At 48.3% G+C, this 24,928-nt stretch overlaps 2 protein-coding genes across 2 annotated transcripts in view; one reads left to right on the top strand and one right to left on the bottom strand.

Moving 5' to 3' along the window:
• Positions 1–24,928, top strand: part of LOC139250064 (zinc finger protein 239-like) — a 307,496-nt gene that overhangs the window by 260,161 nt on the left and 22,407 nt on the right. The gene's annotated exons all lie outside the window — the stretch shown is intronic.
• Positions 1,247–4,209, bottom strand: LOC139250062 (zinc finger protein 664-like). Its single transcript, XM_070872633.1, has 2 exons — positions 3,996–4,209; positions 1,247–2,267 (listed from the first exon to the last, which is right to left on the bottom strand). The coding sequence occupies exon 2, from the start codon at positions 2,011–2,013 to the stop codon at positions 1,399–1,401; it is 615 nt and encodes a 204-aa protein (XP_070728734.1). The 5' UTR covers positions 2,014–2,267; positions 3,996–4,209; the 3' UTR covers positions 1,247–1,398.

Below are 24,928 nucleotides of genomic sequence, written 5' to 3'. Positions count from 1 at the left end.
ATTGGAAAACTGCAAATGTAATGCCCTTATTTAAAAAAGGAGGCAGACAAAAAGCGGGAAACTAGTTAGCCTAACATCTGTGGTTGGGAAAGTGTTGGAGTTCATTATTGAAGAAGCAGTAGCAGGACATTTGGAAAAACAAAGTTCGGTCAAGCAGAGTCAGCATCAATTTATGAAGGGGAAGTCATGTTTGATAAATTTGATGGAATTCTTTGAGGATGTAACGAACAGGGTGGATAAAGGGGAACCAATGTATGTTGTGTATTTCGACTTTCAGAAGGCATTTGACAAGGTGCCACATAAAAGGTTACTGCACAAGGTAAAAGTTCACAGGGTTGGAGGTAACATATCAGCATGGATAGAGGATTGGCTAACTAACAGAAAACAGAGAGGCAGGATAACTGGTTCATTCTCTGGTTGACCATCAGTAACGAGTGGGGTGCTGCAGGGATCAGTGCTGGGGCCTCAACTATTTACAATTTATATTAATTACTTGGATGAAGGGATCGAGTGTAACAAAGTCAAATTTGCTGATGATACAAAGATGGGTGGGAAAGCAAGTTGTAAGGAGGACACAAATAATCTACAAAGGGATATAGATAGGCTCAAGGAGCTGGCAAAAATCTGGCAGATGGACTATAATTTGGTAAAATGTCAGGTTATCCCCTTTGGTCGGAAAAATAAATTATTATTTAAATGTGACAATTAAAAAATGCTGTAGTACAGAAGGATCTGGGGGTTCTTGTACATGAAACTCAAAAAGTTAGTATGCAGGTACAGTAAGTAATCAGGAAGGCAAATAGAATGCTGGCCTTTATTGCAAGGGGGATGGAGTATAAAAGTAGGGAAGTCCTGCTACAACTGTACAAGGTGTTGGTAAGACCACACCTGGAGTACTGCGCACAGTTTAGGTCTGCATTGTCTCCATTCCCGTGCCGAGGGGATTGCTACACCAGACGGGAGGGGCAACAATTGAGGACACTGATTCCCCACCAATTCCCATTCCTCTTCTTCCTGGTGGATAATGGAGGGGCCACTGTGTGTAATGTGCAAGTCAGCAAGAATTGTCAGCAAGCTTTTATTGAGTGGAAACTTTGACACTATTGTAGATTTTGTACCAAAGATCAATTTAAAATTAAACTAAAAGTTCATAATTTTATTCCAAACTGAATTTCTGCTGTGAGTCACTGAATTAAGGGAAAAAAATAACACACAGCATTTCTTAAATGGACATTGCAGCCTCGAGAACACAATCAGCAATGTATCCAGAATATTAAAGTCCAGCCCAGTTATAGGGTTATTAACATCAGCAGAAACAAACCTCAACTGTCACAATGAACATGGTTCAGTTGGGGTGTGATTAACAGCAGCAATAACAGCAGATTCCAACCCCTGCAATCACTTGTGAACTCGCTGGTGTGTCAGCAGGGTGGATAACTGATTGAATCCCTTCCCACACTCAGAGCAGGTGAACGGCCTCTCCCCAGTGTGAATTCGCTGGTATGTCAGCAGGGTGGATGATCGAGTGAATCCCTTCCCACACTCAGAGCAGGTGAACGGCCTCTCCACAGTGTGAACTCGTTGGTGTCTCAGCAGGGTGGATGACCCAGTGAATCCCTTCCCACACTCAGAGCAGGTGAACGGCCCCTCCCCAGTGTGAACTCGCTGGTGTGTCAGCAGGTTGGATGAATAAGTGAATCCCTTCCCACACTCAGAGCAGGTGAACGGCCTCTCCCCAATGTGAACTCGCTGGTGTTTCAGCAGGGTGGATGACCCAGTGAATCCCTTCCCACACTCAGAGCCGGTGAACGGCCTCTCCCCAGTGTGATTGCGTCGATGTATTTCCAGCTCAGATGGTTTACTGAATCCTTTCCCACAGTCACCACATTTCCACGGTTTCTCCGTGGTGCGGGTATCCTTGTGACTCTCCATGTTTGGACGATCAGTTGAAGCCTCACCCATGCACACAACACGTTTACAGTTTCTCTGCAATTTGAATGGTGCAATGTTCATTGAGGCTGTGCAGCTGGCTAAAGCTCTTTCCACAGTCAATGCACGGGAACACTCACTCGGGTGTATGTGTCTCAATGCTTTTCCAGTCACACTGATGTTTGAAATCTTTACCCACAGACAGAACAGACAATCATTCCTCCTTCCACTTTCAAAGGCTGATGATATTCAGGTCCTGAAGAATCGATTGACTCCGTCAGATCTTGACGTGATGTTTGGTTTGTGTTTCCTGTCTGAAAATCTAACCTTCTAATACGCTGTAAAAGGAGATAACAAAACTCATCACTGTCAGTACAAGACAGAAATTCAGAATCGACACATCTAGTTTCCATGGAACATTCTTTCCTCTCTTGTTCTTCCAAAGCTGTAAGTCCCTGTCCCACACATTGTCCCTCCTGCTGTGCTGAAATCCAAACCCATCACACTTTTCTAGACTGTTTCTCCTACACTCCCAGTTTTCACCACCAATTCTGGCTGGGTTCAGAAATACACTCACTGGTACACTTCCTTCCCCTCCCCTGAAGGTGCTGACTCTGGCTGGGTTCAGTTCTACACTCACTGGTTCCCTCCCTCTCCTGCCCTGAAGGTACAGACTCTGGCTGGGTTCAATTCCACACACACTGGTTCCATTCCCTCTCCACCCCTGAAAGTGCTGACTCTGGCTGTGGTCAGTTCTACATTCACTGGTTCTCCTCTCCTAAAGGAGCTGACTCTGGCCGTGTTCAGGTTTACACTCACTGGTTCCCCTCCCTCTGCTTCCCCTGATGGTGCTAGCTCTGGCTGTGTTCAGTTTTGCAATCACTGGTTTCACTCCCTCCCATCTACCCTTCCCCTTAAGGTGCTGAGTCTGACTGTGTTCAGTTCCGCACTCAGTGGTTCCCCACCCTATCCCTCCTCTGAAGAAGTTGATTCTGGCTGGGTTCAGTTCTACACTCACTGGTTCCCCTCCCACTCCTTACCTGTCGGTGCTGATTCTGGCTGGGTTCAGATATAGACTCACTGGCTCCCCTCTCCTCCCCTAAATCTGCTGACACTGTCTGGGTTCAGTTCCACACTCACTGGTTCCCCTCCCCTAAAGATGCTGACTGTGTCTGGAATCAATTCTACAATACCGGTTCCCCTCCCCTCCATCTTTCTCCTCCCCTGAAGATGCTGACTCAGGCTGGGTTCAGTTCTACATTCACTGGTTCTCCTCCCTCTCCTCTCTGCGGGGATTGTTCAGAGTGGGGTGGACGAGTTGACTGTGCAGATGGCGGTTGGTGGATGTGGTGTGGTTGGCGTCGCGGGGGCATGGCTCCGGGGTGGCCGGGGCTGGGGGCTCGACATCCGGGGTTGTTCGGCATTTGGGAAGGATTCTGACAGGACGGGGTGGGTTGGGTGCCGGGGGAGTGTTCCCGGTGTTGGGTGGGTCCGGAGCCGGGGGGTGGCATGCTCTTGGGATGGGGGGTGGGCTGTTTGGGGCTGGGATTGGGAGAGACTTCTTCACTCGGGGAGTTGTTGGCCTGTGGGGTTCCCTGCCGCGGAGAGTTGTTAATGCCAGTTCATTGGATGTGTTCGGGAGGGAGTTGGATATGGTCCTTGCGGCGAGGGGGGTATGGAGGGGGCGTGAGGAGTGAGGTGCTGGGGTGGGTGATCAGCCATGATCTTGTTGAATGGCGGTGCAGGCTCGAAGGGCCGAATGGCCTACTCCTGCACCTAGTTTCTATGTTTCACTGGTTCCCCTCCCCTGAAGGTGCTGACTCTGGCTGGGTTGAGTTCTACACTCACTGGTTCCCCTCCCCTGAAGGTGCTGACTCTGGCTGGGTTCAGTTCTACACTCACTGGTTCCCCTCCCCTGAAGGTGCTGACTCTGTCTGGGTTGAGTTCTATAATCACTGGTTCCCCTCCCCTGAAGGTGCTGACTCTGACTGAGTTCAGTTCCAGAAACTGACATCTTTCACTTTGTTCCTGCACCAAGATCGCCGCGCATGCGCTGTGCTTCTCACTGAATCAAGATGGCGGAGCGCTGAACCTGACTTCCTTCACAAAGATGGCCGCCGTTAGATGGGCCTGTGACCGGGAGAAAGCCCCGAACCTACAACCGCCGATATTCCGGTTATTATTCCGGGCTTCCGGCGAGCAGCGGTTGTTTATGAAGCCTCCCCGGCTCCCCGCTGGTCCATTACTCCGCTCCGTCCCGCTGAAAAGGACACTTCTGAGGAGCCTGTCCAAAATGTGTCTCCTCCGCCATTACACGCACCGCGCATGCTCCAAACCCAGCCAGGGCCCGCGCCTGCGCACTGAGCTCCTGTAGTCTGGGTGTGGCACATTCTCCCATGCGGGGCATGCTGGGTATATAAGACCATGAGAAGTAGGAGCAGGAGTGGGCCACCCGGACCCCCGAGCCTGCTCCCCATTCAATAAGATCATGGCTGGTCTGCTCATTGACTCAGCTCGACTTCCCTGCCCGCTCCACAGAACCCTTTACTCCCTTACCAAACCTGGAGTACCGTGCACAGTTTTGGTCTCCTTATCTAAGGAAGGATGTACTTGCCTGACTTACATACACAGAGTAAAGCTTCCTCAACACTGTCTCACCAGATATTCCAAAGGCAGGCAATAGGAGCGGCGTGGGAGGATGAAGGGTGGCGGCAGCAGCGACTGAGAGCGGCGGCAGTCCGAGGGGCCAATATCGCGAGAGGAGCAACTTGGGAGGATGAAGGGCGGTGGCAGTGACTGAGAGCGGTGGCAGTCCGAGGGGCCAGCATCGCGAGAGGAGCAGCTTGGGAGGATGAAGGGCGGTGACAGAAACTGAGAGCGGCAGCAGTCCAAGGAACCAGCATCGCGAGAGGAGCAGCGCGGGAGGATGAAGGGTAGTGGCAGTGACTGAGAGCGGCAGCAGTCCGAGGAACGAGCTGGTGCAGAGGCCGAAGGTAAAACAAAGAAGTAGAAAGAAATCAAAGGGTGACGTCACAGCCAAGTGGGTAAGTGATTGGCTGATGGATTGGTGAGTATTTAATCTTTTTTTTCTTCTTTTTATTTCTTTATCAGTAGGTAACCTTTGACATTGTTGCCAAATTAAGTTAATCTAATGGTTAAATCATGGCAGGATAGCCGAGACCCATGTCATGCTCCTCCTGTGCTATGTGGGAAGTCAGGGATGCTTCCAATGTCCCTGATGACTACATGTGCAGGAAGTGTATCCAGCTGCAACTCCTGATGGATCATATTGCAGCACAGGAGCTGCGCATGGATTCGCTCTGGAGCATCTGCGATGCTGAAGCTGTCATGAATAGCACGTTTAGTGAGTTGGTCACACCGCAGGTAAAGGTTATTCAGACAGATAGGGAATGGGTGACCATCAGGCAGAGCAGCGGAAGGAAGGTAGTGCAGGGGTCCCCTGCGGTCATCCCCCTCCAAAACAGATACACCACCTTGGGTGCTGTTGGGGAGATGACTCATCGCGGGGGGTGGGGGCGGGCGGGTAGCAGCAGCCAAGTTCATGACACCAACGGTGGATCTGCTGCACAGGAGGGCAGGAAAAAGAGGGGAGAGGTATAGTGGTAGGGGATTCTATTGTAAGGGGAATAGCTAGGTATTTTTGCAACCGCAATCGAGACTTCAGGATGGCATATTCCTTCCCTGGTGCAAGGGTCAAGGATGTCTCGGAGCAGCTGCGGCACATTTTGGAAGGGGCGGGTGAACAGCAAGTTCTCATGGTGCATATAGGTACCAACATTATAGGTAAAAAAAAAAGGATGAGGTCCGACAAGCTGAATTTAGGGAGCGAGAAGTTAAATTAAAAAGCAGGACCTCAAAGGTAGTAATCTCAGGATTGCTACCAGTGCCACGTGCTAGTCAGAGTAGAAATAGCAGGATAGCTCAGATGAATATGTGGCTTGAGGAGTGGTGCAGGAGGGAGGGATTCAAATTCCTGGGACTCGTGGATGTGCGACCAGTACAAACCGGATGGTCTGCACGTGGCAGGACTGGAACCAATGACCAAGGGGAGTGTTTGCTAGTGCTGTTGGGGGGGAGGGGGGATAAACTAATATGGCAGGGGGATGCGAACCTATGCAGGGAGACCGAGGGAAGTAAAATGGGGGCAGAAGCAAAAGATAGAAGAAGCAAAGTAAAACTGGAGGGCAGAGAAACCCAAGGCAAAAATCAAAAAGGGCCGCATTACAGCAAATTTCTAAAGGAACAAAGTGTGTTAAAAAGACAAGCCTAAAGGCTCTGTGCCTCAATGTGAGTATTCATAATCAGGTGGACGAATTAACTGTGCAGGCAGCTATTAACGAATTTGATATGATTGGGATTATGGAGACATGGCTCCAGGGTGACCAAGGCTGGGAACTCAACATCTAGGGATATTCAACATTCAGGAAGGAATAGACAGAAAGGAAAAGGAGTTGGAGTAGCATTGCTGGTTAAAGAGGAAATTAACGCAATAGTAAGGAAGGACATTAGCTTCGATGATTTGGAATCTGTACGGTTAGAGCTACAGAATACCAAAGGGCAGAAAACGCTAGTGGGAGTTGTGTACAAACCATCAAACAGTAGTAGTGAGGTTGGGGACAGCACCAAACAAGAAATTAGGGATGCGTGCAATAAAGGTACAGCAGTTATCATGGGCGACATTAATCTATATATAGATTGGGCTAACAAATTGGTAGCAATACGGTGAAGGAGGATTTCCTGGAGTGTATTAGGGATGATTCTAGACCAATATGTCGAGGAACCAACTAGAGGCTGGCCATCCTAGACTGGGTGATGTGTAATGAGAAAGGACTAATTAGCAATCTTGTTGTGCGAGACCCCTGGGGGAAGAGTGACCATAATATGGTAGAACTCTTAATGAAGATGGAGAGTGACACAGTTAATTCGATGGTATGAGATGTGAATTGGCAAGAACAGACTGGCAAATGATACTTAAACGGTTGACGGTGGATCGGCAATGGCAGACATTTAAAGAGCACGTGGATGAACTTCAACAATTGTACATCCCTGTCTGGAATAAAAAATAAAACTGGGAAGGTGGCTCAAGCGTGGCTAACAAAGGAAATTAGGGATAGTGTTAAATCCAAGGAAGAGGCATGTAAATTTGCCAGAAAAAGCAGCAAACCTGAGGACTGGGAGAAATTTAGAATTCAGCAGAGGAGGACAAAGGGTTTAATTAGGAGGGGGGAAATAGAGTATGAGAGGAAGCTTGCTGGGAACATAAAAAACTGACTGGAAAAGCTTCCATAGAGATGTGAAGATTAGTGAAGACAAACGTAGGTCCCTTGCAGTCAGAATCAGGTGAAAGAAATGGCAGACCAATTGAACAAAGACTTTGGTTCTGTCTTCACTAAGGAAGACACAAATAACCTTCCGGAAATACTAGGGCACTGAGGGTCTATCGAGAAGGAGGAACTGAAGGAAATCCTTATTAGTCAGGAAATTGTGTTAGGGAATTGATGGGATTGAAGGCCGATAAATCGCCAAGGCCTGATAGTCTGCATCCCAGGGTACTTAAAGAAGTGGCCCTAGAAATAGTGGATCCATTGGTGATTTTTCAACAGTCTATCGACTCTGAATCAGTTCCTATGGACCGGAGAGTAGCTAATGTAACACCACTTTTTTAAAAAAAGGAGGGAGAGAAAACGGGGAATTATAGACTGGTTCGCCTGACATCGGAGGTGGGGAAAATGTTGGAATCAATTATTAGAGATGAAAGAGTAGTGCATTTGGAAAGCAGTGACAGGATCGGTCCAAGACAGCATGGATTTATGAAAGGGAAATCATGCTTGACAAATCTTATAAAATTTTTTCAGATGTAACCAATAGAGTGGACAAGGGAGAACCAGTGGATGTGGTGTATTTGGACTTTCAAAAGGCTTTTGACAAGGTCCCGCACAAGAGATTGTGTGCAAAATTAAAGCACATGGTATTGGGGGTAATGTATTGATGTGGAGAGAGAACTGGTTGGCAGACAGGAAGCAGAGAGTCGGGATAAACGGGTCCTTTTCAGAATGGCAGGCAGTGACTCGTGGAGTGCTGCAGGGCTCAGTGCTGGGACCCCAGTTCTTTACAATATACATTAACGATTTGGATGAAGGATTAGAGTGTAATATCTCCAAGTTTGCAGATGACACTAAACTGGGTGGCGGTGTGAGCTGTGAGGAGGACGCTATGAGGCTGCAGGGTGACTTGGACAGATTAGATGAGTGGGCAAATGCATGGCAGTATAATGTGGATAAATGTGAGGTTATCCATTTTGGGGGCAAAAACACGAAGGCAGAATATTATCTGAATGACGGCAGACTAGGAAAATGGGAGGTGCAACGAGACCTGGGTGCCATGGTTCATCAGTCACTGAAAGAGGGCACGCAGGTACAGCAGGCGGTAAAGAAGGCAAATGGTATGTTGGCCTTCATAGCTAGGGGATTTGAATATAGAAGCAGGGAGGTCTTACTGCAGTTCTACAGGACCTTAGTGAGGCCTCACCTGGAATATTGTGTTCAGTTTTGGTCTCCTAGTCTGAGGAAGGACATTCTTGCTATTGAGGGAGTGCAGCGAAGGTTCACCAGACTGATTCCAGGGATGGCTGGACTGTCATATGAGGAGAGACTGGATCAACTGGGCCTTTATTCACTGGAGTTTAGAAGGATGAGAGGGGATCTCATAGAAACATATAAGATTATAAGATTCTGACGGGACTGGACAGGTTAGATGCATGAGGAATGTTCCCGATGTTGGGGAAGTCCAGAACCAGGGGACATAGTCTTAGGATAAGGGGTAGGCCATTTAGGACTGAGATGAGGAGAAACTTCTTCACTCAGAGAGTTGTTGATGCCAGTTCACTGGATATATTCAAGAGGAAGTTAGATATGGCTCTTACGGTTAAGGGGATCAAGGGGTATGGAGAGAAAGCAGGAAAGGGGTACTGAAGGAATGATCAGCCATGATCTTATTGAATGGCGGTGCAGGCTCGAAGGGCCGCATGGCCTACTCCTGCACCTATTTTCTTTGTTTCTATGGACTTGGCTCCACTTCCCTATCCGCTCCCCATAACCCTTTACTTCCTTATCACTCAAAAATGTGTCTAAATCCACCTTAAATATATTCAATGGCACCCAGATTCCACAGCTCTTTTGGGCAGATAATTCCATGGATTTACAACCTCATCTCAGTTTTAAATGGGTGGCCCCTTATTTGAGACTGTGTCCCCGAGTTTTAGTTTCCCCGATGAGTGGAAATATCCTCTCTACATCCATCTTGTCGAACCCCCTCATTATCTTATAAGATTCAATAAGATCACTCATCATTCTTCTGGACTCCAATGTGTCTAGGCCCAACCTATCCTCATAAGTCAACCCCCTCATCTCCGGAATCAACCTGGTGAACCTTCTCTGAACAGCCTCCAATGCAAGTATATCCTTTCTTAAATACGGAGACCAAAACTGTGCGCAGTACTCCTGGTGTGGCCTCACCAATACCCTTTACAGTTGTAGCAGGAATTCTCTGCTTTTATACTCTATCTCCTTTTGCAATAAAGGCCAACATTCCATTTGCCTTCCTGATTACTTGCTGTACCTGCACACTAACTTTTTGTGTTTCATGCACCAGACCCCCAGGTCCCTCTGTACTGCAGCACTTTGCAATTTTTCTCCATTTAAATTATAATTTGCTTTTCTATTATTTCTGCCAAAGTGAATAACCTCACATTTTTCCACATTATACTCCATCTGCCAATTTTTGCCCACTCACTTAGCCTGTCTATCTCTTTTCAGATTTTTTGTATCCTCCTCACAATTTCCTTTCCTACCCATCTTTGTGTAGTCAGCAAACTTGGCTACATTACACTCGGTCCCTTCATCCAAGTCATTAGTATAGATTGTAAATAGTTGGGAACCCAGCACCAATCCCTGCAGCATCCCACTAGTCACTGTTTGCCAACCGGAAAATGACCCATTTATCCCGACTCTATTTTCTGTTAGTTAGCCAATCTTCTATCCATGCTAATATATTACCCCCAACCCTGTGAGCTTTTATCTTGTGCAGTAACCTCTTAAGTCGCCCCTTATCGAATGCCTTCTAGAAATCCAAATATACCACATTCACTGGTTCCCCCTTATCTACCCTGCTCATTACATCCTCAAAGAACTCCAGCAAATTTGTCAAACATGATTTAGCTTTCATAAAACCATGCTGAATCTGCTTGATCGAATCATGCTATTCCAAATGATCCGCTACTGCTTCCTTAATAATAGACTGCAGCATTTTCCCAACCACAGATGTTAGGCTAACTAGTCTATAGTTTCCTGCTTTTTGTCTGCCTCCTTTTTTAAACAGGAGCGTTACATCTGCAGTATTCCAATCTGCTGGGACCGCCCCAGAATCCAGGGAACTTTGGTAGATTACAACCAATGCATCCACTATCTCTGCAGCCACTTCTCTTAAGATCCTAGGATGTAAGGCATCAGGTCCAGGGGCCTTTAGTCCCATTATCTTACTGAGTACCACCTCCTTTGTGATTGTGGTAAGATCCTTCCCCGCCTATAGCCCCTTGGCTATCCACTGTTGGGATATTTTTAATGTCCTCAACCATAAAGACTGATACAAAATATGTGTTCAGATTTTCTGCCATCTCCATGTTCCCCATCACTGATTCCCCGGTTTCGTCCTCGAAGGGACCAACATTTACTTTAGCTACTCTTTTCCTTTTTATATACCTGCAGAAACTCTTGCTATTTGTTTTTATATTTCATGCTAGTTTACTTTCATAGTCTATCTTCCCTTTCTTAATTTTTTTAGTCATTCTTTGCTGGCTTTTAAAAGCTTCCCAATCTTCTGTTCTCCCAGTAGTTTTGGCCACGATGTATGCTCTTGTTTTTAATTGGATACCATCCTTTATTTCGTTAGTTAGCCCTGGATAGCTATCTTTTTTTTTACACCCTTTCCTCCTCACTGGAATATATTTTCCTTGAGAGTTGTGAAATATTTCCTTCAATGTATGCCACTGTTCATCAACGGAAGAAATAGCGGGACATCTAGATAGGAATAGTGCAATCAAGCAGACGCAACATGGATTCATGAAGGGGAAATCATGTTTAACTAATTTACTGGAATTCTTTGAGGATATAACGAGCATGGTGGATAGAGGTGTACAGATGGATGTGGTGTATTTAGATTTCCAAAAGGCATTCGATAAGGTGCCACACAAAAGGTTACTGCAGAAGATAAAGGTACGTGGAGTCAGAGGAAATGTATTAGCATGGATAGAGAATTGGCTGGATAACAGAAAGCAGAGAGTCGGGATAAATGGGTCCTTTTCGGGTTGGAAATCGGTGGTTAGTGGTGTGCCACAGGGATCGGTGCTGGGACCACAACTGTTTACAATATATGTTGTAGGCATTAGGCACCTGCTGAATATATCAAAACACTAGGCATTAGGCACCGGCTGAATATATCTAAACTCATATAAGTTTAAAGTGGACACATATAAAATGGCTGCCCAAGCATGATGGGAACCCCATTAGTCAAGTAATGAACTGGGGCTGACCGAGCAATGACCGAGCAATGACCCTGTGAGGCCCACTACCAGCAATGCCTTGGATACAAGATAATTATAACGAACCATTTTAGTACACTGGTATAATCAGTGACTTCACACAGCGGAACCCCGAGGAACAGAACTAAGGGGAGAACCTGCCTCACATAACGAGGTCATTAATCAGCCCGAGCTGACAAAAACCGAATGCACAGCTCCTGAGGTATCAGGGGAATTCTATTGGGTTAAAGAAACCTATATGTAATCTATAATCGTTATGATTGGATTGTGTCCAGCCGAAGTGGGCTGAGTAACTGTAAAGAACTATTGTAAAACATATAAATATCGATGAGTTTCTTTGTTCGTTGGAGAGAAGTGCCTGGGTCCAGTCCTGAGGCTTCCTCCCTGCATGCGAAAATAAAGGCCGCATTGGCGTTGGAACCGACTCTGAGTGTTGAGTGATTCTTCTGAGAAAACATTCACGCTAACAGTGGCGTCACAAACAGGATTTCGGGGTCGCTGATGCTCTTGGAGAAACCGGGTGAGTATACCTTAAACAAAATTTTATAACGGGTGCGGAAGGTGGATGCTGGTTGATCGACACGAGGAGACGGTCCAATATCTCAAAAACCTAGCCTGAGCCTGAATTAAGAGGACTTTAGTCCCACGTGACGGCCAGGAACTAAGTAGGTGCCGGGAACAAACTTGGACCGTGGGATCGTGATACCGAAAGACATCTTCCGGACCCAGTAGTGTAATTTGAAATATACCCCGGGGTAGAACCAAGCGGTGTACAGCGGCTAACGGAATCCAAACCTGTGAACAGCATCAGACCAACGGGCAGAGCGGTGGTAGGTAGTCGTTAAGGATACGTAGAGCACTGTGGGAATTGCTTAAACGCATTTTAAGAATTGTATAAGTTTGTGTAACAGCAGAACTTGTGACCTGACAGTAGCCAGGAGACGGTCTACTACAAGTTACGCTAGGTAGAAAGCGGACCTCTGAGAGTAGATTCCTAACGGTTCTAGTCCTACCCAGGAATGGCCACGAAAGCAAGTAACCTCGAGTGGGGACCAGAAGGGTCCCTTACACGCCACCTGGCAGAAAAACAAAATAAACTAATCGAGAAAATGATTAGAGCAGGGTGGGATCCTCAGGACCTGCCAGCGAAGCAAAGGGAATGGTGGGAGAAGGAAAAGAAACACAAAGAGGGAAAGGCAGTAGTTTTGATACTGCGAGCCCATGTAAAGTTAACAGAGAAAGTAAACCAGCATGTGCAAACAAAAAGAAAGCAAGTGCCTGTTGAAAACGGACAGACAGTTTTGCCAGTCCTGACCATAAATAGCCCAAGTGCGCCACCTAGTGAGGAAGATTGGGAATGCCTAGGGAATGAAACGGAATGAATGCCACCCCCATATGCCACAATAAACCCGGCCAAGATCGCGCCGCTAAAGGTGGAACGCATACCCGCGGTCCCAGCAGGAGCAAGACGTCATGGCAGTCCCGCCCTACCCGCACAAACACGAATAACATAGACATCGTTGTCCCCCGGGGACACGATGTAGTTGTTAGACAAATTGCCACCCCTAATACCCCGCCATAGCAATGCAACCTTCTGGCAGAAGCTCAAGGAAATGAAAATTTGCCACCAGCTCCACAATCAAGACATCGCTGATATAGTTAGGATTAAAATGCCAGAAAACTACTGGGACAGACTACATAATGATTACCAAAGCCGTGCCTGGTGTACCGACCTATCTGCTACTAGGCAGCAGCAGGAGATGAGCATGACAGCATTCAAAGCGAACGTGACACTCGTCTTAGGCCAGGTTCCCGTAAACTGGAACTCTATAGTGGGAGTAGTGCAAAAGAAGGACGAACGGGCACAAGAGTATGGGGTTAGAAAGTTTGAGGCGTTCTTGACACATAGCGGAGTACTGGATGCAGACCGGCAGAACCCGGCCTTCATACAGTTGTATAAGGACGGACTAAGCTCCGCACACCAAGCCATCCTAAAAACAGGCTTAGTGGTCTATAATAATTTTGATGATCTGGAAAGTTGGGTGACCTCGGTAGACAATCAACAAAGGTCCAAAATAGCCGCCAGTACAGCGGAGGTCTGCGTGGCCACCGACAAAAAGACGGCTGAGACATGCTATAATTGCAACAAAACGGGACATCGCCGCGCCGAGTGTAGAGCCCCAAAACGCGACGGACGCAAAAAGTGTAGGAACTGTGACCGATTAGGTCATGAATCAAAGGACTGTTGGGCAAAGGGAGGCAGCAAGGAAGGGAAGGGACCGCAACGGGGACCTAAAACAGGACAAAACCCCAATGAAAGAGCCCTAGACGTTAGTACCCTCAGAAATCAGCAGCTGCTGGACATTATACAGCAGCTGACCCAGAAGCAGACGAATCCCCAATGAATCGCATCGGCCCCCAGCCAAGAACCCGATCCCCGTATGTGGATCAATGCATCGCTAGGCGATGCGGTATGTTGATAGATACAGGGGCATCAGTATCCCTAACCAATCTCGACCTACCCACTACCCGTCGATCCATCATAATCCAAGGGGTAGGTGGAGACAGGACCACGGCATATCAAAGTGAAACACAAGTGCTCAAGGTGGGCGGTATAATGGTACTGGTCCAGTTCTGGGTATGTCAAAATTCAGAGGGCACTATATTAGGGATGGACCTACTCTGCGAACTAGGCACCATAGTGGACGCACAGCGAAGGCGGGTAACCTGGAAGACTAAGAAAGGATATAAGGATAAAGTTGCCAGGAGATGGGCCCCAGTAAAAAATATAGCCACATTAGGTAAAATAGGCACCTTGACGAGAGACTGGTCTAAGGATGGGATGTTGGGATTACTGTGTCAGGCCATCCCGGGAGTTTGGGCAAAAAGCAAACAGGACTGTGGACTCATTGATATAACACCGGAGAAGGTCACGGGATCGGTACATTCTCCCCACAAACAATACCCTATTAAACCAGAGGCCATGTGGGCCACTGAGGAAATAATAGAAGCCCTGGTAGACCAAGGCATATTATGACAGACAGTGTCAGTCACGAACTCCCCGATGTGGCCAGTTAAAAAGACGGATGAGAGTTACCGACTAACGATAGATTATACAGCCCTAAATAAAGTAACGCCCAGGGAACACCCGATTGTGGCCAGCCCAGCGACTATCTTCAACGGTCTGAATCCGGAACACAGGATTTTCACCCTTTTAGATATTGCTAACGGATTTTGGTCAATCCCACTGGACCCTGCATCTCAGGAAAGATTCGCATTTACCTCCAGAGGCAGACAGTACACCTGGACCCAACTCCCTCAGGGATTCCATAATAGTCCGAACATTTTCCACCGAGTCATGAGTAATGCCTTGGAACAGTGTAACTTAACCCCTTACAATAGCACAATCCTTCACTACGTGGATGACATCTTGATAGCCTCGTCAAGCGACCAAGAACATTTAGGGGCCGTAGACACGGTTTTAAGGACTCTAGACAAGGCAGGTTTTAAAATAAATCCAAAAAAGACGCAGATCGGGCAAGCCACGGTTCGATATCTGGGACACGATATCAGTCAGGGAAAAAAGATCCTTCCGACAGACCGAAAGACAGCCATCGCTGATATGCCCCGACCAACCACGGTGCGGGCAGTGCGACGGGTGATAGACTTGTTCAACTATTGCAGGAATTTCATTCCTCAATTTGCAAATATGGCCGAACCCATTCAGCGACTAGTGAGGGGAGGAAAACCAGGAACAGAACAGGTAGAGTGGGGATTGGAGCAAGAGGAATCCTATGGGAAATTAAAAGCCAAATTATTGGCAGCCCCGGCGCTGAAGCTACCTGACATGACGAAGCCGTTATCGAGGGAGGTTTCTATAGCGCCGTCATAACCCAGGAAAAGGGAGGGGTAATGAGACCAGTCGTGTATTACTCAACACAAGAGTCCCCGGTAGTGAAGGGACGATGTCCCGTTTTGTTGCAATTATAGCATGTCTCAGCCGTCTTTTTGTGCTGCAAGAATATGCGAACCAGTCACAATGTCGGGGCAGCTAATCCTACACACGAAGCACACCATAGTGGAATTGCTAAACACCGGGAGGTTAAAAACAGTGTCAGATGCGCGACGAGCTACCTGGGAGGCAGTACTATTACCCAAAGACCAGTCCATACAAGTAATCAGGGATATAGGTTTTAATCCCGCGGAGGGAATAGTGACCGAAGGTGAACCCCATAGTTGCAAAACTGAGATAGACCAAGGAACGGAAGGGGGAATAGCCGATGAACCTCTGAGCGACCCTGATTTAACCCTTTACGTTGATGGGTCCCGACGATATATTGACGGGCAATTCCTGCGAGGGGCACTGGAAGGAACAATGTCCGCCCAAGTGGCGGAGCTTGTAGCATTGACCGAAGCCCTCAAATGGGCAGAGGGGAATGTTTATACTGACAGCCGGTACGCATTCGGGGTACTACACGACTACATGATAGCATGGAGCAGGCGTGGATACATAACTTCAGGGGGGGGACACATTAAACACGAGAATATAGTTCGGGAATTGGTAAAAGCCGGTAAAAGACCTGCGACGGCAGCAGTAATAAAGATCAAGGTGCATCAAAGGGTAGTGAGCAGGGAACAGCGGGGAAACATGCTGGCAGATCAAGCAGCAATCAAAGGGTAGAGACCAGGGAACAGCGGGGAAACATGCTGGCAGATCAAGCAGCCATCAAAGGGTAGAGACCAGGGAACAGCGGGGAAACATGCTGGCAGATCAAGAAGCCATCAAAGGGTAGAGACCAGGGAACAGCGGGGAAATATACTGGCAGATCAAGCAGCCAGAAGCGCAGCGGAAGAAGATGAGCCCCAGATAATCAAAGTAGCCGTGATAGGACCAGGAGAGCTGAATATCCGTAAGGTACAGGAAGAAAGTAGCTCGGAGGAACGGTCGCTATGGGAAAGCAAGGGGGCCAGCATTGGGGAGGACGGGGTGTGGAGGAAGGGATTACAAGTAGTCGCCCCGTCCTCAATCCAGACCGAACTACTCCGGCTACACCACGAGCCGGACCACACTGGGCGAGACGGAATGCTGAGCCGTCTACTCAAAGACTGGTGGTGGGCCGGGGTAGGGCGAGACGTAGCCAAGCATTGCCAGCGCTGCATTGTATGCGCACAGCATAATCCAGGCAGACCCATAAAGGTCAAAATGGCACATCAGACACGTCCCAGGGGCCCGTGGGAGAATCTACAGATTGATTTCACAGGGCCCCTACCCAACAGTCGGGGAAAGAAATACTGTCTGGTCATTATCGATCAGTTTACCAGGTGGGTTGAGGTTTTTCCCACCCGGGATTGTGGAGCATCCACGGTAGCGCAGATTCTCGCATTCGACATAATCCCACGGTGGGGAGTGCCCCTTCAAATTGACTCAGACCAGGGGACACACTTCACGGGACAGGTCATGAAGCGGGCATGTGGTCTGCTCGGAATCCGACACCGGTTCCACATCCCGTACCACCCCCAGAGCTCAGGAATGGTTGAGCGAATGAACCGCACCCTCAAGACAGCAATTGCCAAAGCCATAACTGAAACCGGGAAGGGATGGGTGGATGTTTTACCCTGTATACTAATGAGACTTAGGGCCACCCCTAACCGGACCACAGGCCTGACCCCCTTTGAATTGATGACGGGGAGGGCCAAGAGACTCCCCGAAGGCTTCATAACGGGGGGAGAGGACATGGGGCCTTTACGAGATCGGATTAAACAATATGTAAAACAATTAGATTCACAGCTAAAGGAACTAAGGAAAGAGGTGATAGAGCAACAGACCATACAGGACTTGGAGACCCAAAACAAAGGAAAGGTCGACGCAGAGCTCCCACAGGTAGGCGACAAAGTGTTGGTACAAGTCACCCCCAACAGGACGGGGTTTGCCCCAAGGTGGACCGGGCCGTATGACATCATTTTGACTAGCGACACGTGTGCATGTGTCGACATGAGAGGGAGAGGCTGGTGGAAGCACTGGTCGCAATTAAAAAGGTATAACTCAGAAGGGTAATGGCCGAACCAAGGGTGATACGCCTAGACGAGACAGAATGGTATGCTGCAAAATACCAGGAGTGGTTAGACACCCTTTTGGAAGGGGTGTTCGGAGGAATAGCTTTGGTCTTGGTGATAATAGGAGTTTGGGTAATATTTAAGTGGGTAAAGACACGGGCGCACGCCCTACAGATTCAGCTCGAAATGGTTCGATTATAACCTTGTGCTTCTGATTTCGCAGGGTGACAGGGATACTCGTAGAGCAAAACCTAACCCCTGGTGACGACCAGGCCGTCTGTTTAAAATTACAGATAATACTTACCAGAATGGGGATACGAACGGCGCTACTCATAATATGGATAGCCCTGCGACATGCACGTACCCTGGACAACACCGACGGACAGCACAGCACGCTGGAAATAAACAATCACATGAAGTATGGAGTTTTATTCAATTTGACGGACGGAGTGTGTGTCCCAGCGACTAAAGATTGGAGCAAGGACAGGACTTATTTTAATGCATGGTTACAAGTAAACCCTAATAAGAACCGGGTATGTGTACAGTGCTCCACGGGTATAAGGAGCAGCTGCATTAAATGGAGGGATGTCAAAGGGCCCGATGAATGTAATTTCGGCATAATTTGCGCACCTCCGGGACAGTCCCAGCAATCAGTCATCTGCAAAAGGGGAATGGGGCTGTGTGGGTATTACGAGGAGAGGAGGCGGGGGCGGCTGCAATATCATTGTATGTATGTTTCTCACCCCTTCCGACACCGCGCCCCATAAGAACCACTACATTGCCCGAGGAACTGCCTTGTCCCATAACTACTAAGGGATCAGAGAATGGGATTGTAATGTACAACGAAGGGGAATTATTGTATGATAATGTTAAACATGAAATTGTGCCTGTTCAGATGCTGGAATACTGTACAGAACAGTCAAGGAAGATATACAATGTATTAAGTAAAGTTGTAATGCAGCAGGCTGCCGATGCAATGGGTGCCAGTAGATTCCGAGGACAGGGGTCAGCCCCCAGGGTCAAGAGGGAAATAGTTAATGATATTGCCACCGTTTTCAATACAGGGACCTCCGTAGTAAACTCGATAGATATACAAGGGTTAAATGAGAGGGCGGAACAGCTTAGAGGGGTGATGAAGGGGTTATTAGAGAGGGTGGAGCAAAACCAGGAAGACCAAGCCAACCTAGGAAAGGAGGGTGCCGAAATCCAGGTGGATGGCATCTCAGTCCTGGAAGCTCACGCCAAAACCATCAGTCACCTCATTGATAGAGAAAAAGAAGATACAGGAAAGCAAAGACAGGGGCAACTCTGTCACGCTTATGGTCTGTGGATGGTGGGACAGATCCACCACAATCTCGACCAGATCCAACGCGGGGAAGTACCCGATTGGATAGACAGTTCACATTTGGCTCAGTTGGCTAACCAGAGGGGGACACTGGATAATTGTACTCTGAAGGGACTGACCCGAGTATACCCAGCAATTTCAGATTGCCAGATGGGTAGGAATACTGGGATAGGGATAGTCCTGATGACCCCTATAGCCACGCCGGACTTAGGGCCGTTCCCCCTGTACCAACTAGAGAATATCGGAGTAATACGGGAAAATGTCTCCATGCGTTACTATCTGACCACCACCTCCGCCGTTCGTCGAAACAACATACTTACCAGGATTTCCCTAACAGATTGCAAGCAAAGGGGGGAGATCACAATATGCCCTCACCTGGTAGACCGAGGTGAGCTAGACGCGTGCGGGTTTAACCGAACCGACGGGTGTGTACTAGAAATAGTGCCTGCACACAGGCACTTCGCGAGGGCAGGCTGCGGAGGGAAAGGAAGATACTGCGTCTCTACCACAGAGCGTTCATACCAGTATAATGACCTGCAGTGCCCTATACCACAGCCAAACTTTTGCTTTACGCCACTACAACCTGTCATGATCGGGCAAGCGCATATCACCCAGGTTAGGTGCCGGAAGTCCGAAGTTATTGAGGTAACCGATCAGCTCCATGATCATTTGCAGGATTATGACGAGCCAGATCAGGTCCCTATCCCACATCTAACTGAAGTATTACGAGAGTTGAGTCTCAGAGTGGGTCAATCCGTAAAGCTCTACCACCAACTGCAAACTAAAATCAAAGTACTGGAAGAAGATATCGATGTAGACTTACAAAGTCAGAGTTGGTGCAGAAAGGTCTGGGACTGGGGAATAAATGTGAACATCCATCCTTGGATTCGAATAATTTCACACATGCTGGTCGGGATACAATTGATCTTAGTAATAACATGGGGCATAATGGCCTGCCAGGCATGCAAGCACCATGCACAACGAAAAGGGACCCATGACCGGTCCCCCAAATACTAAACAAGCCTGTCTAATAAAGGGGCAGGAGGATTTGGCCTTTGTCAATTTGATTTAAGCAACCGGGGCTCCTGAAACCGCATGACTGGCCAGCACGTTGAGGCAGGGAGCACCGGGCCATGCACAAAATCTAATAAAAGTAGGGCAGTCGGTTAAAGGGGAACTAGGACTAGTCCCTTTACTGAAAGGAGGGAATTGTTGTAGGCATTAGGCACCTGCTAAATATATCAAACACTAGGCATTAGGCACCTGCTGAATATATCAAAACACTAGGCATTAGGCACCTGCTGAATATATCTAAACTCATATAAGTTTAAAGCGGCCACATATAAAATGGCTGCCCAAGCATGATGGGAACCTCGTTAGTCAAGTAATGAACTGGGGCTGACCGAGCAATGACCGAGCAATGACCCTGTGAGGCTCACTACCAGGAATGCCTTGGATACAAGATAATTATAATGAACCAGTGATTTCACACAGCCGAAGCCCGAGGAAGAGAGATAAGGGGAGAACCTGCCTCGCATAACGAGGTCATTAATCAGCCCAAGCTGACAAAAACCGAACATGCAGTTCCTGAGGTATCAGGGGAATTCTATTGGGTTAAAGAAACCTATATGTAATCTATAATCGTTATGATTGGATTGTGTCCAGCCGAAGTGGGCTGAGTAACTGTAAAGAACTATTGTAAAACATATAAATATCGATGAGTTTCTTTGTTCGGCGGAGAGAAGTGCCTGGATCCAGTCCTGAGGCTTCCTCCCCGCTAGCGTAAATAAAGGCCGCATTGGCGTTGGAACCGACTCTCAGTGTTGAGTGATTCCTCTGAGAAAACATTCACGCTAACATGTGCATCCTGGAGAAGTTCTCGGAGGGTGAGGACTGGGAAGCCTATGTCGAACGGCTAGACCAGTACTTTGTAGCCAACGAGCTGGACAGAGAAGGAAGCACTGCAAAAAGGAGAGCGGCCCTCCTCACGGTCTGCGGGGCACCGACCGACAGCCTCACGAAGAATCTTCTGGCTCCAGTGAAACCCACAGATAAGTCGTATGAGGAGCTGTGTACACTGGTTCGGGAGCATCTTAACCCGAGGGAGAGCATGCTGGTGGCGAGGTATCGGTTCTACACATGCCAGCGATCTGAAGGTCAGGAAGTGGCGAGCTATGTCGCCGAGCTAAGGCGACTTGCAGGACAATGTGAGTTTGATGGCTACCTGGAGCAAATGCTCAGAGACTTTTTTGTACTGGGCATTGGCCACGAGACCATCCTCCAAAAACTTTTGACTGTAGAGACACCGACCCTCAGTAAGGCCATTGCAATAGCACAGGCGTTTATGTCCACCAGTAATAACTCCAAACAAATCTCTCAGCACACAAGTGCGAGCAATGTTCATAAATTAACTGGAACTGTGTTTGCAAGCAGAAATGTACAGGGCAGAAACCAAGAGTCTGCAACTGCCAGCAGGCCTCAGGTGACCCAGATGACTCGGAGTCCGCAACAAAGGATGAATGCAAGGCAATTCACACCTTGTTGGCATTGTGGAGGCTTCCATTCAGCCTATTCAAGCCGCTTCAAAGGTTATGTTTGCAAGAGCTGTGGAACAATGGGGCATTTCCAATGAGTTTGCAGACGAGCTGCAAGCTCTGTGAAACCTGCCAACCACCACATGGCAGAGGAAGATCGGTTCATGGTGGATCAAAGTAATTTTGAGCCTGAGAGAGGAGGCAGATGCTGAAGTACACGGGGTGTACACATTTTCAACGAAATGTCCACCTATAATGCTAAATGTAAAATTGAATGGCTTACCCATAGCCATGGAACTGGACACTGGCACTAGCCAGTCCATCATGAGTAAAAAGATGTTTGAGAGACTGTGGTGCAACAAGGCACTCAGACCAGCCCTGAGCCCCATCCACACGAAACTGAGTATGTACACCAAAGAGCTTGTCACTGTCCTGGGCAGTGCCATGGTCAAGGTCACCTACGAGGGCATGATGCATGAATTGCCACTCTGCATTGTCCCGGGCGATGGCCCCACACTGCTTGGAAGGAGCTGGCTGGGCAAAATCCACTGGAACTGGGATGACATCTGAGCGCTATCACATGTCGATGAGGCCTCATGTACCCAGGTTCTTAACAAATTTCCTTCCCTTTTTGAGCCAGGCATTGGAAACTTTTCCGGGGCGAAGGTGCAGATCCAATTGGCATGACCCATTCACCACAAGGCGCGAGCGGTACCTCACATGATGAGGGAGAGAGTGGAAATCGAGCTGGACAGGCTGCAATGCGAGGGCATCATCACCCCAGTGGAATTCAGCGAGTGGGCCAGCCCGATTGTTCCAGTACTCAAAAGTGATGGCACGGTCAGGATTTGCAGCGATTATAAAGTAACTATTAATTGTTTCCCGCTGCAGGACTAATACCCGCTACCTAAGGCAGACAACCTATTTGCGATGCTGGCAGGAGGCAAGATGTTCACCAAGCTCGACCTGACTTCGGCTCACATGACGCAGGAGCTGGAGAAGTCTTCGAAAGGCCTCACCTGCATCAACACGCACAAGGGACTGTTAATCTACAACAGATACCCGTTTGGAATTCGGTCTGCTGCAGCGATCTTCCAGAGAAACATAGAGAGCCTACTCAAGTCGATACCACGCATGGTGGTTTTTCAGAACAACATATTGGTCATGGGTTGGGACACCGTCGAGCACCTACAAAACCTGGATGAGGTCCTCCAGCGATTGGATTGCATAGGGCTGCAGCTGAAGAGGTCGAAATGCATCTTCATGGCAACAGAAATTGAGTTTTTGGGGAGAAAGATCGCAGCGGATGGCATTCGGCCCACAGACGCCAAGATAGAGGCTATTAGGAATGCTCCCAGGCCACAGAACGTCATGGAGCTGCAATCGTTCCTGGGACTCCTCAACTATTTTGGTAACTTCCTACCACGATTAAGCACCCTCTTAGAGCCTCTACATGTGTTATTGCATAAAGGTGAGAACTGGGTATGGGGAAAAAACAAGTAATTGCTTTTGAGAAAGCCAGAAACATTTTATGCTCCAACAAGCTGCTTGTATTGTATAACCCGTGTAAAAGAATTGTGCTAGCATGTGCTGCATCAGCGTACGGAGTCGCGTGTGCATTACAACAAGCTAACATTGCAGGGAAGTGCAACATGTCGCCTATACCTCCAGGAGCTTTTCTAAGGCCGAGAGATCCTACAGTATGATTGAGAAAGAGGCATTAGCGTGTGTGTTCGTGGTAAAGAAAATGCATCAATATCTGTTTGGCCTCAAATTTGAGCTGGAAACCGATCACAAGCCCCTCATATCCCTGTTCGCTGAAAACAAGGGGATAAATACTAATGCCTCAGCCCACATACAAAGGTGGGTACTCGCACTATCAGCGTATAACTATACCATCCGCCACAGGCCAGGCACCGAGAACTGTGCAGATGCTCTCAGCCAGCTACCATTGCCCACCACGGGGGTGGAAATTGCGCAGCCTGCAAACTTGTTGATCGTGGCACAGCCCGTAGACTTGTTGATGGTCATGAAAGCATTTGAAAATAATAAATCGCCTGTCACAGCCTGCCAGATTAGGACTTGGACCAGCCAAGATCCTCTGCTGTCTCTAGTAAAGAAAACTGTGTACTGCATGGGAGCTGGGCCAGCATTCCCGTTGAAATGCAAGAGCTAATCAAGCCGTTCCAGTGGCAAAAGGACGAGTTGTCCATTTAGGCAGACTGCCTGTTGTGGGGTAACCGCATAGTGCTACCCAAAAAGGGCAGGGAGACATTCATCTCGGATCTCCACAGCACACACCCGGGTATAGTAATGATGAAAGCAATAGCCAGATCCCACGTGTGGTGGCCCAGTATCGACTCTGACTTAGAGTCCTGTGTACGGCAATGCCGCGTGTGTGCTCAGTTGAGGCACCACTATGTTTGTGGTCCTGGCCCTCCAGACCATGGTCAAGAATCCATGTCGACTATCTGGGCCCGTTTCACGGTACAATATTCCTGGTGGTGGTGGATGATTTTTCAAAATGGATTGAATATGAAATAATGTTGGGAAGCACCGCCACCACCACCATTGAAAGCCTGAGGGCCATGTTTGCCACCCATGGCCTGCCTGACATACTGGTCAGTGACAACGGGCCATGCTTCACCAGTGCCGAATTTAAAGAATTCATGATCTGCAAAGGGATCAAACATGTCACCTCGGCCCCGTTTAAACCAGCCTCCAATGGGCAGGCAGAGGGGTAGTACAAACAATCAAACAGAGCCTTAAACGAGTCACAGAAGGCTCACTCCAAACCCGCCTGTCCCGAGTACTGCTCAGCTACCGCACGAGACCCCATTTGCTCACAGGTGACCCCGGCTGAGCTATTCTTAAGGACACTTAAAACCAGACTCTCGCCGGTTCACCCCAACCTGTATGATCAGGTAGAGAGCAGGCAGCAGCAACAAAATGTAAACAATAGTGGCGCCACAGTGTCATGGGAAATTGATCTGAATGACCCTGTGTATGTGCTAAACTATGGACATGGTCCCAAGTTGATCGCGGGCACGGTGATAGCTAAAGAAGGGAGTAGAGTGTTTGGAGTCAAACTAGACAATGGACAAATTTGTGGAAAGTACCTGGACCAAACGAGGCTGTAGTTCACAGTCTGCCCTGAACAAACCACAGCAGACACCACCTTTTTCGAGCCCACAACACACACCCAAAGGATCAATGACACCACCCTGGACCAGGAAATCGAACCCATCATGCCCAGCAGCCCAGCAAGGCCAGGCTCACCCAGCAGCCCTGCAGGGCCAACAACATGCCAGCACAGCGAGGGCACAGCCAACACACCAGAATAGACATTTGTACTGAGGCGGTCCACCAGGGAAAGAAAGGCTTCCGACCGCCTCTCCTTGTAAATAGTTTTCACTTTGACTTTCAGGGGGAAGTGATGTTGTGTATCTG

This window comes from Pristiophorus japonicus, unplaced genomic scaffold, assembly GCF_044704955.1.
Source record: "Pristiophorus japonicus isolate sPriJap1 unplaced genomic scaffold, sPriJap1.hap1 HAP1_SCAFFOLD_343, whole genome shotgun sequence".
Taxonomy (NCBI): domain Eukaryota; kingdom Metazoa; phylum Chordata; class Chondrichthyes; family Pristiophoridae; genus Pristiophorus; species Pristiophorus japonicus.
This window is presented reverse-complemented; position numbering and strand designations above follow the sequence as displayed.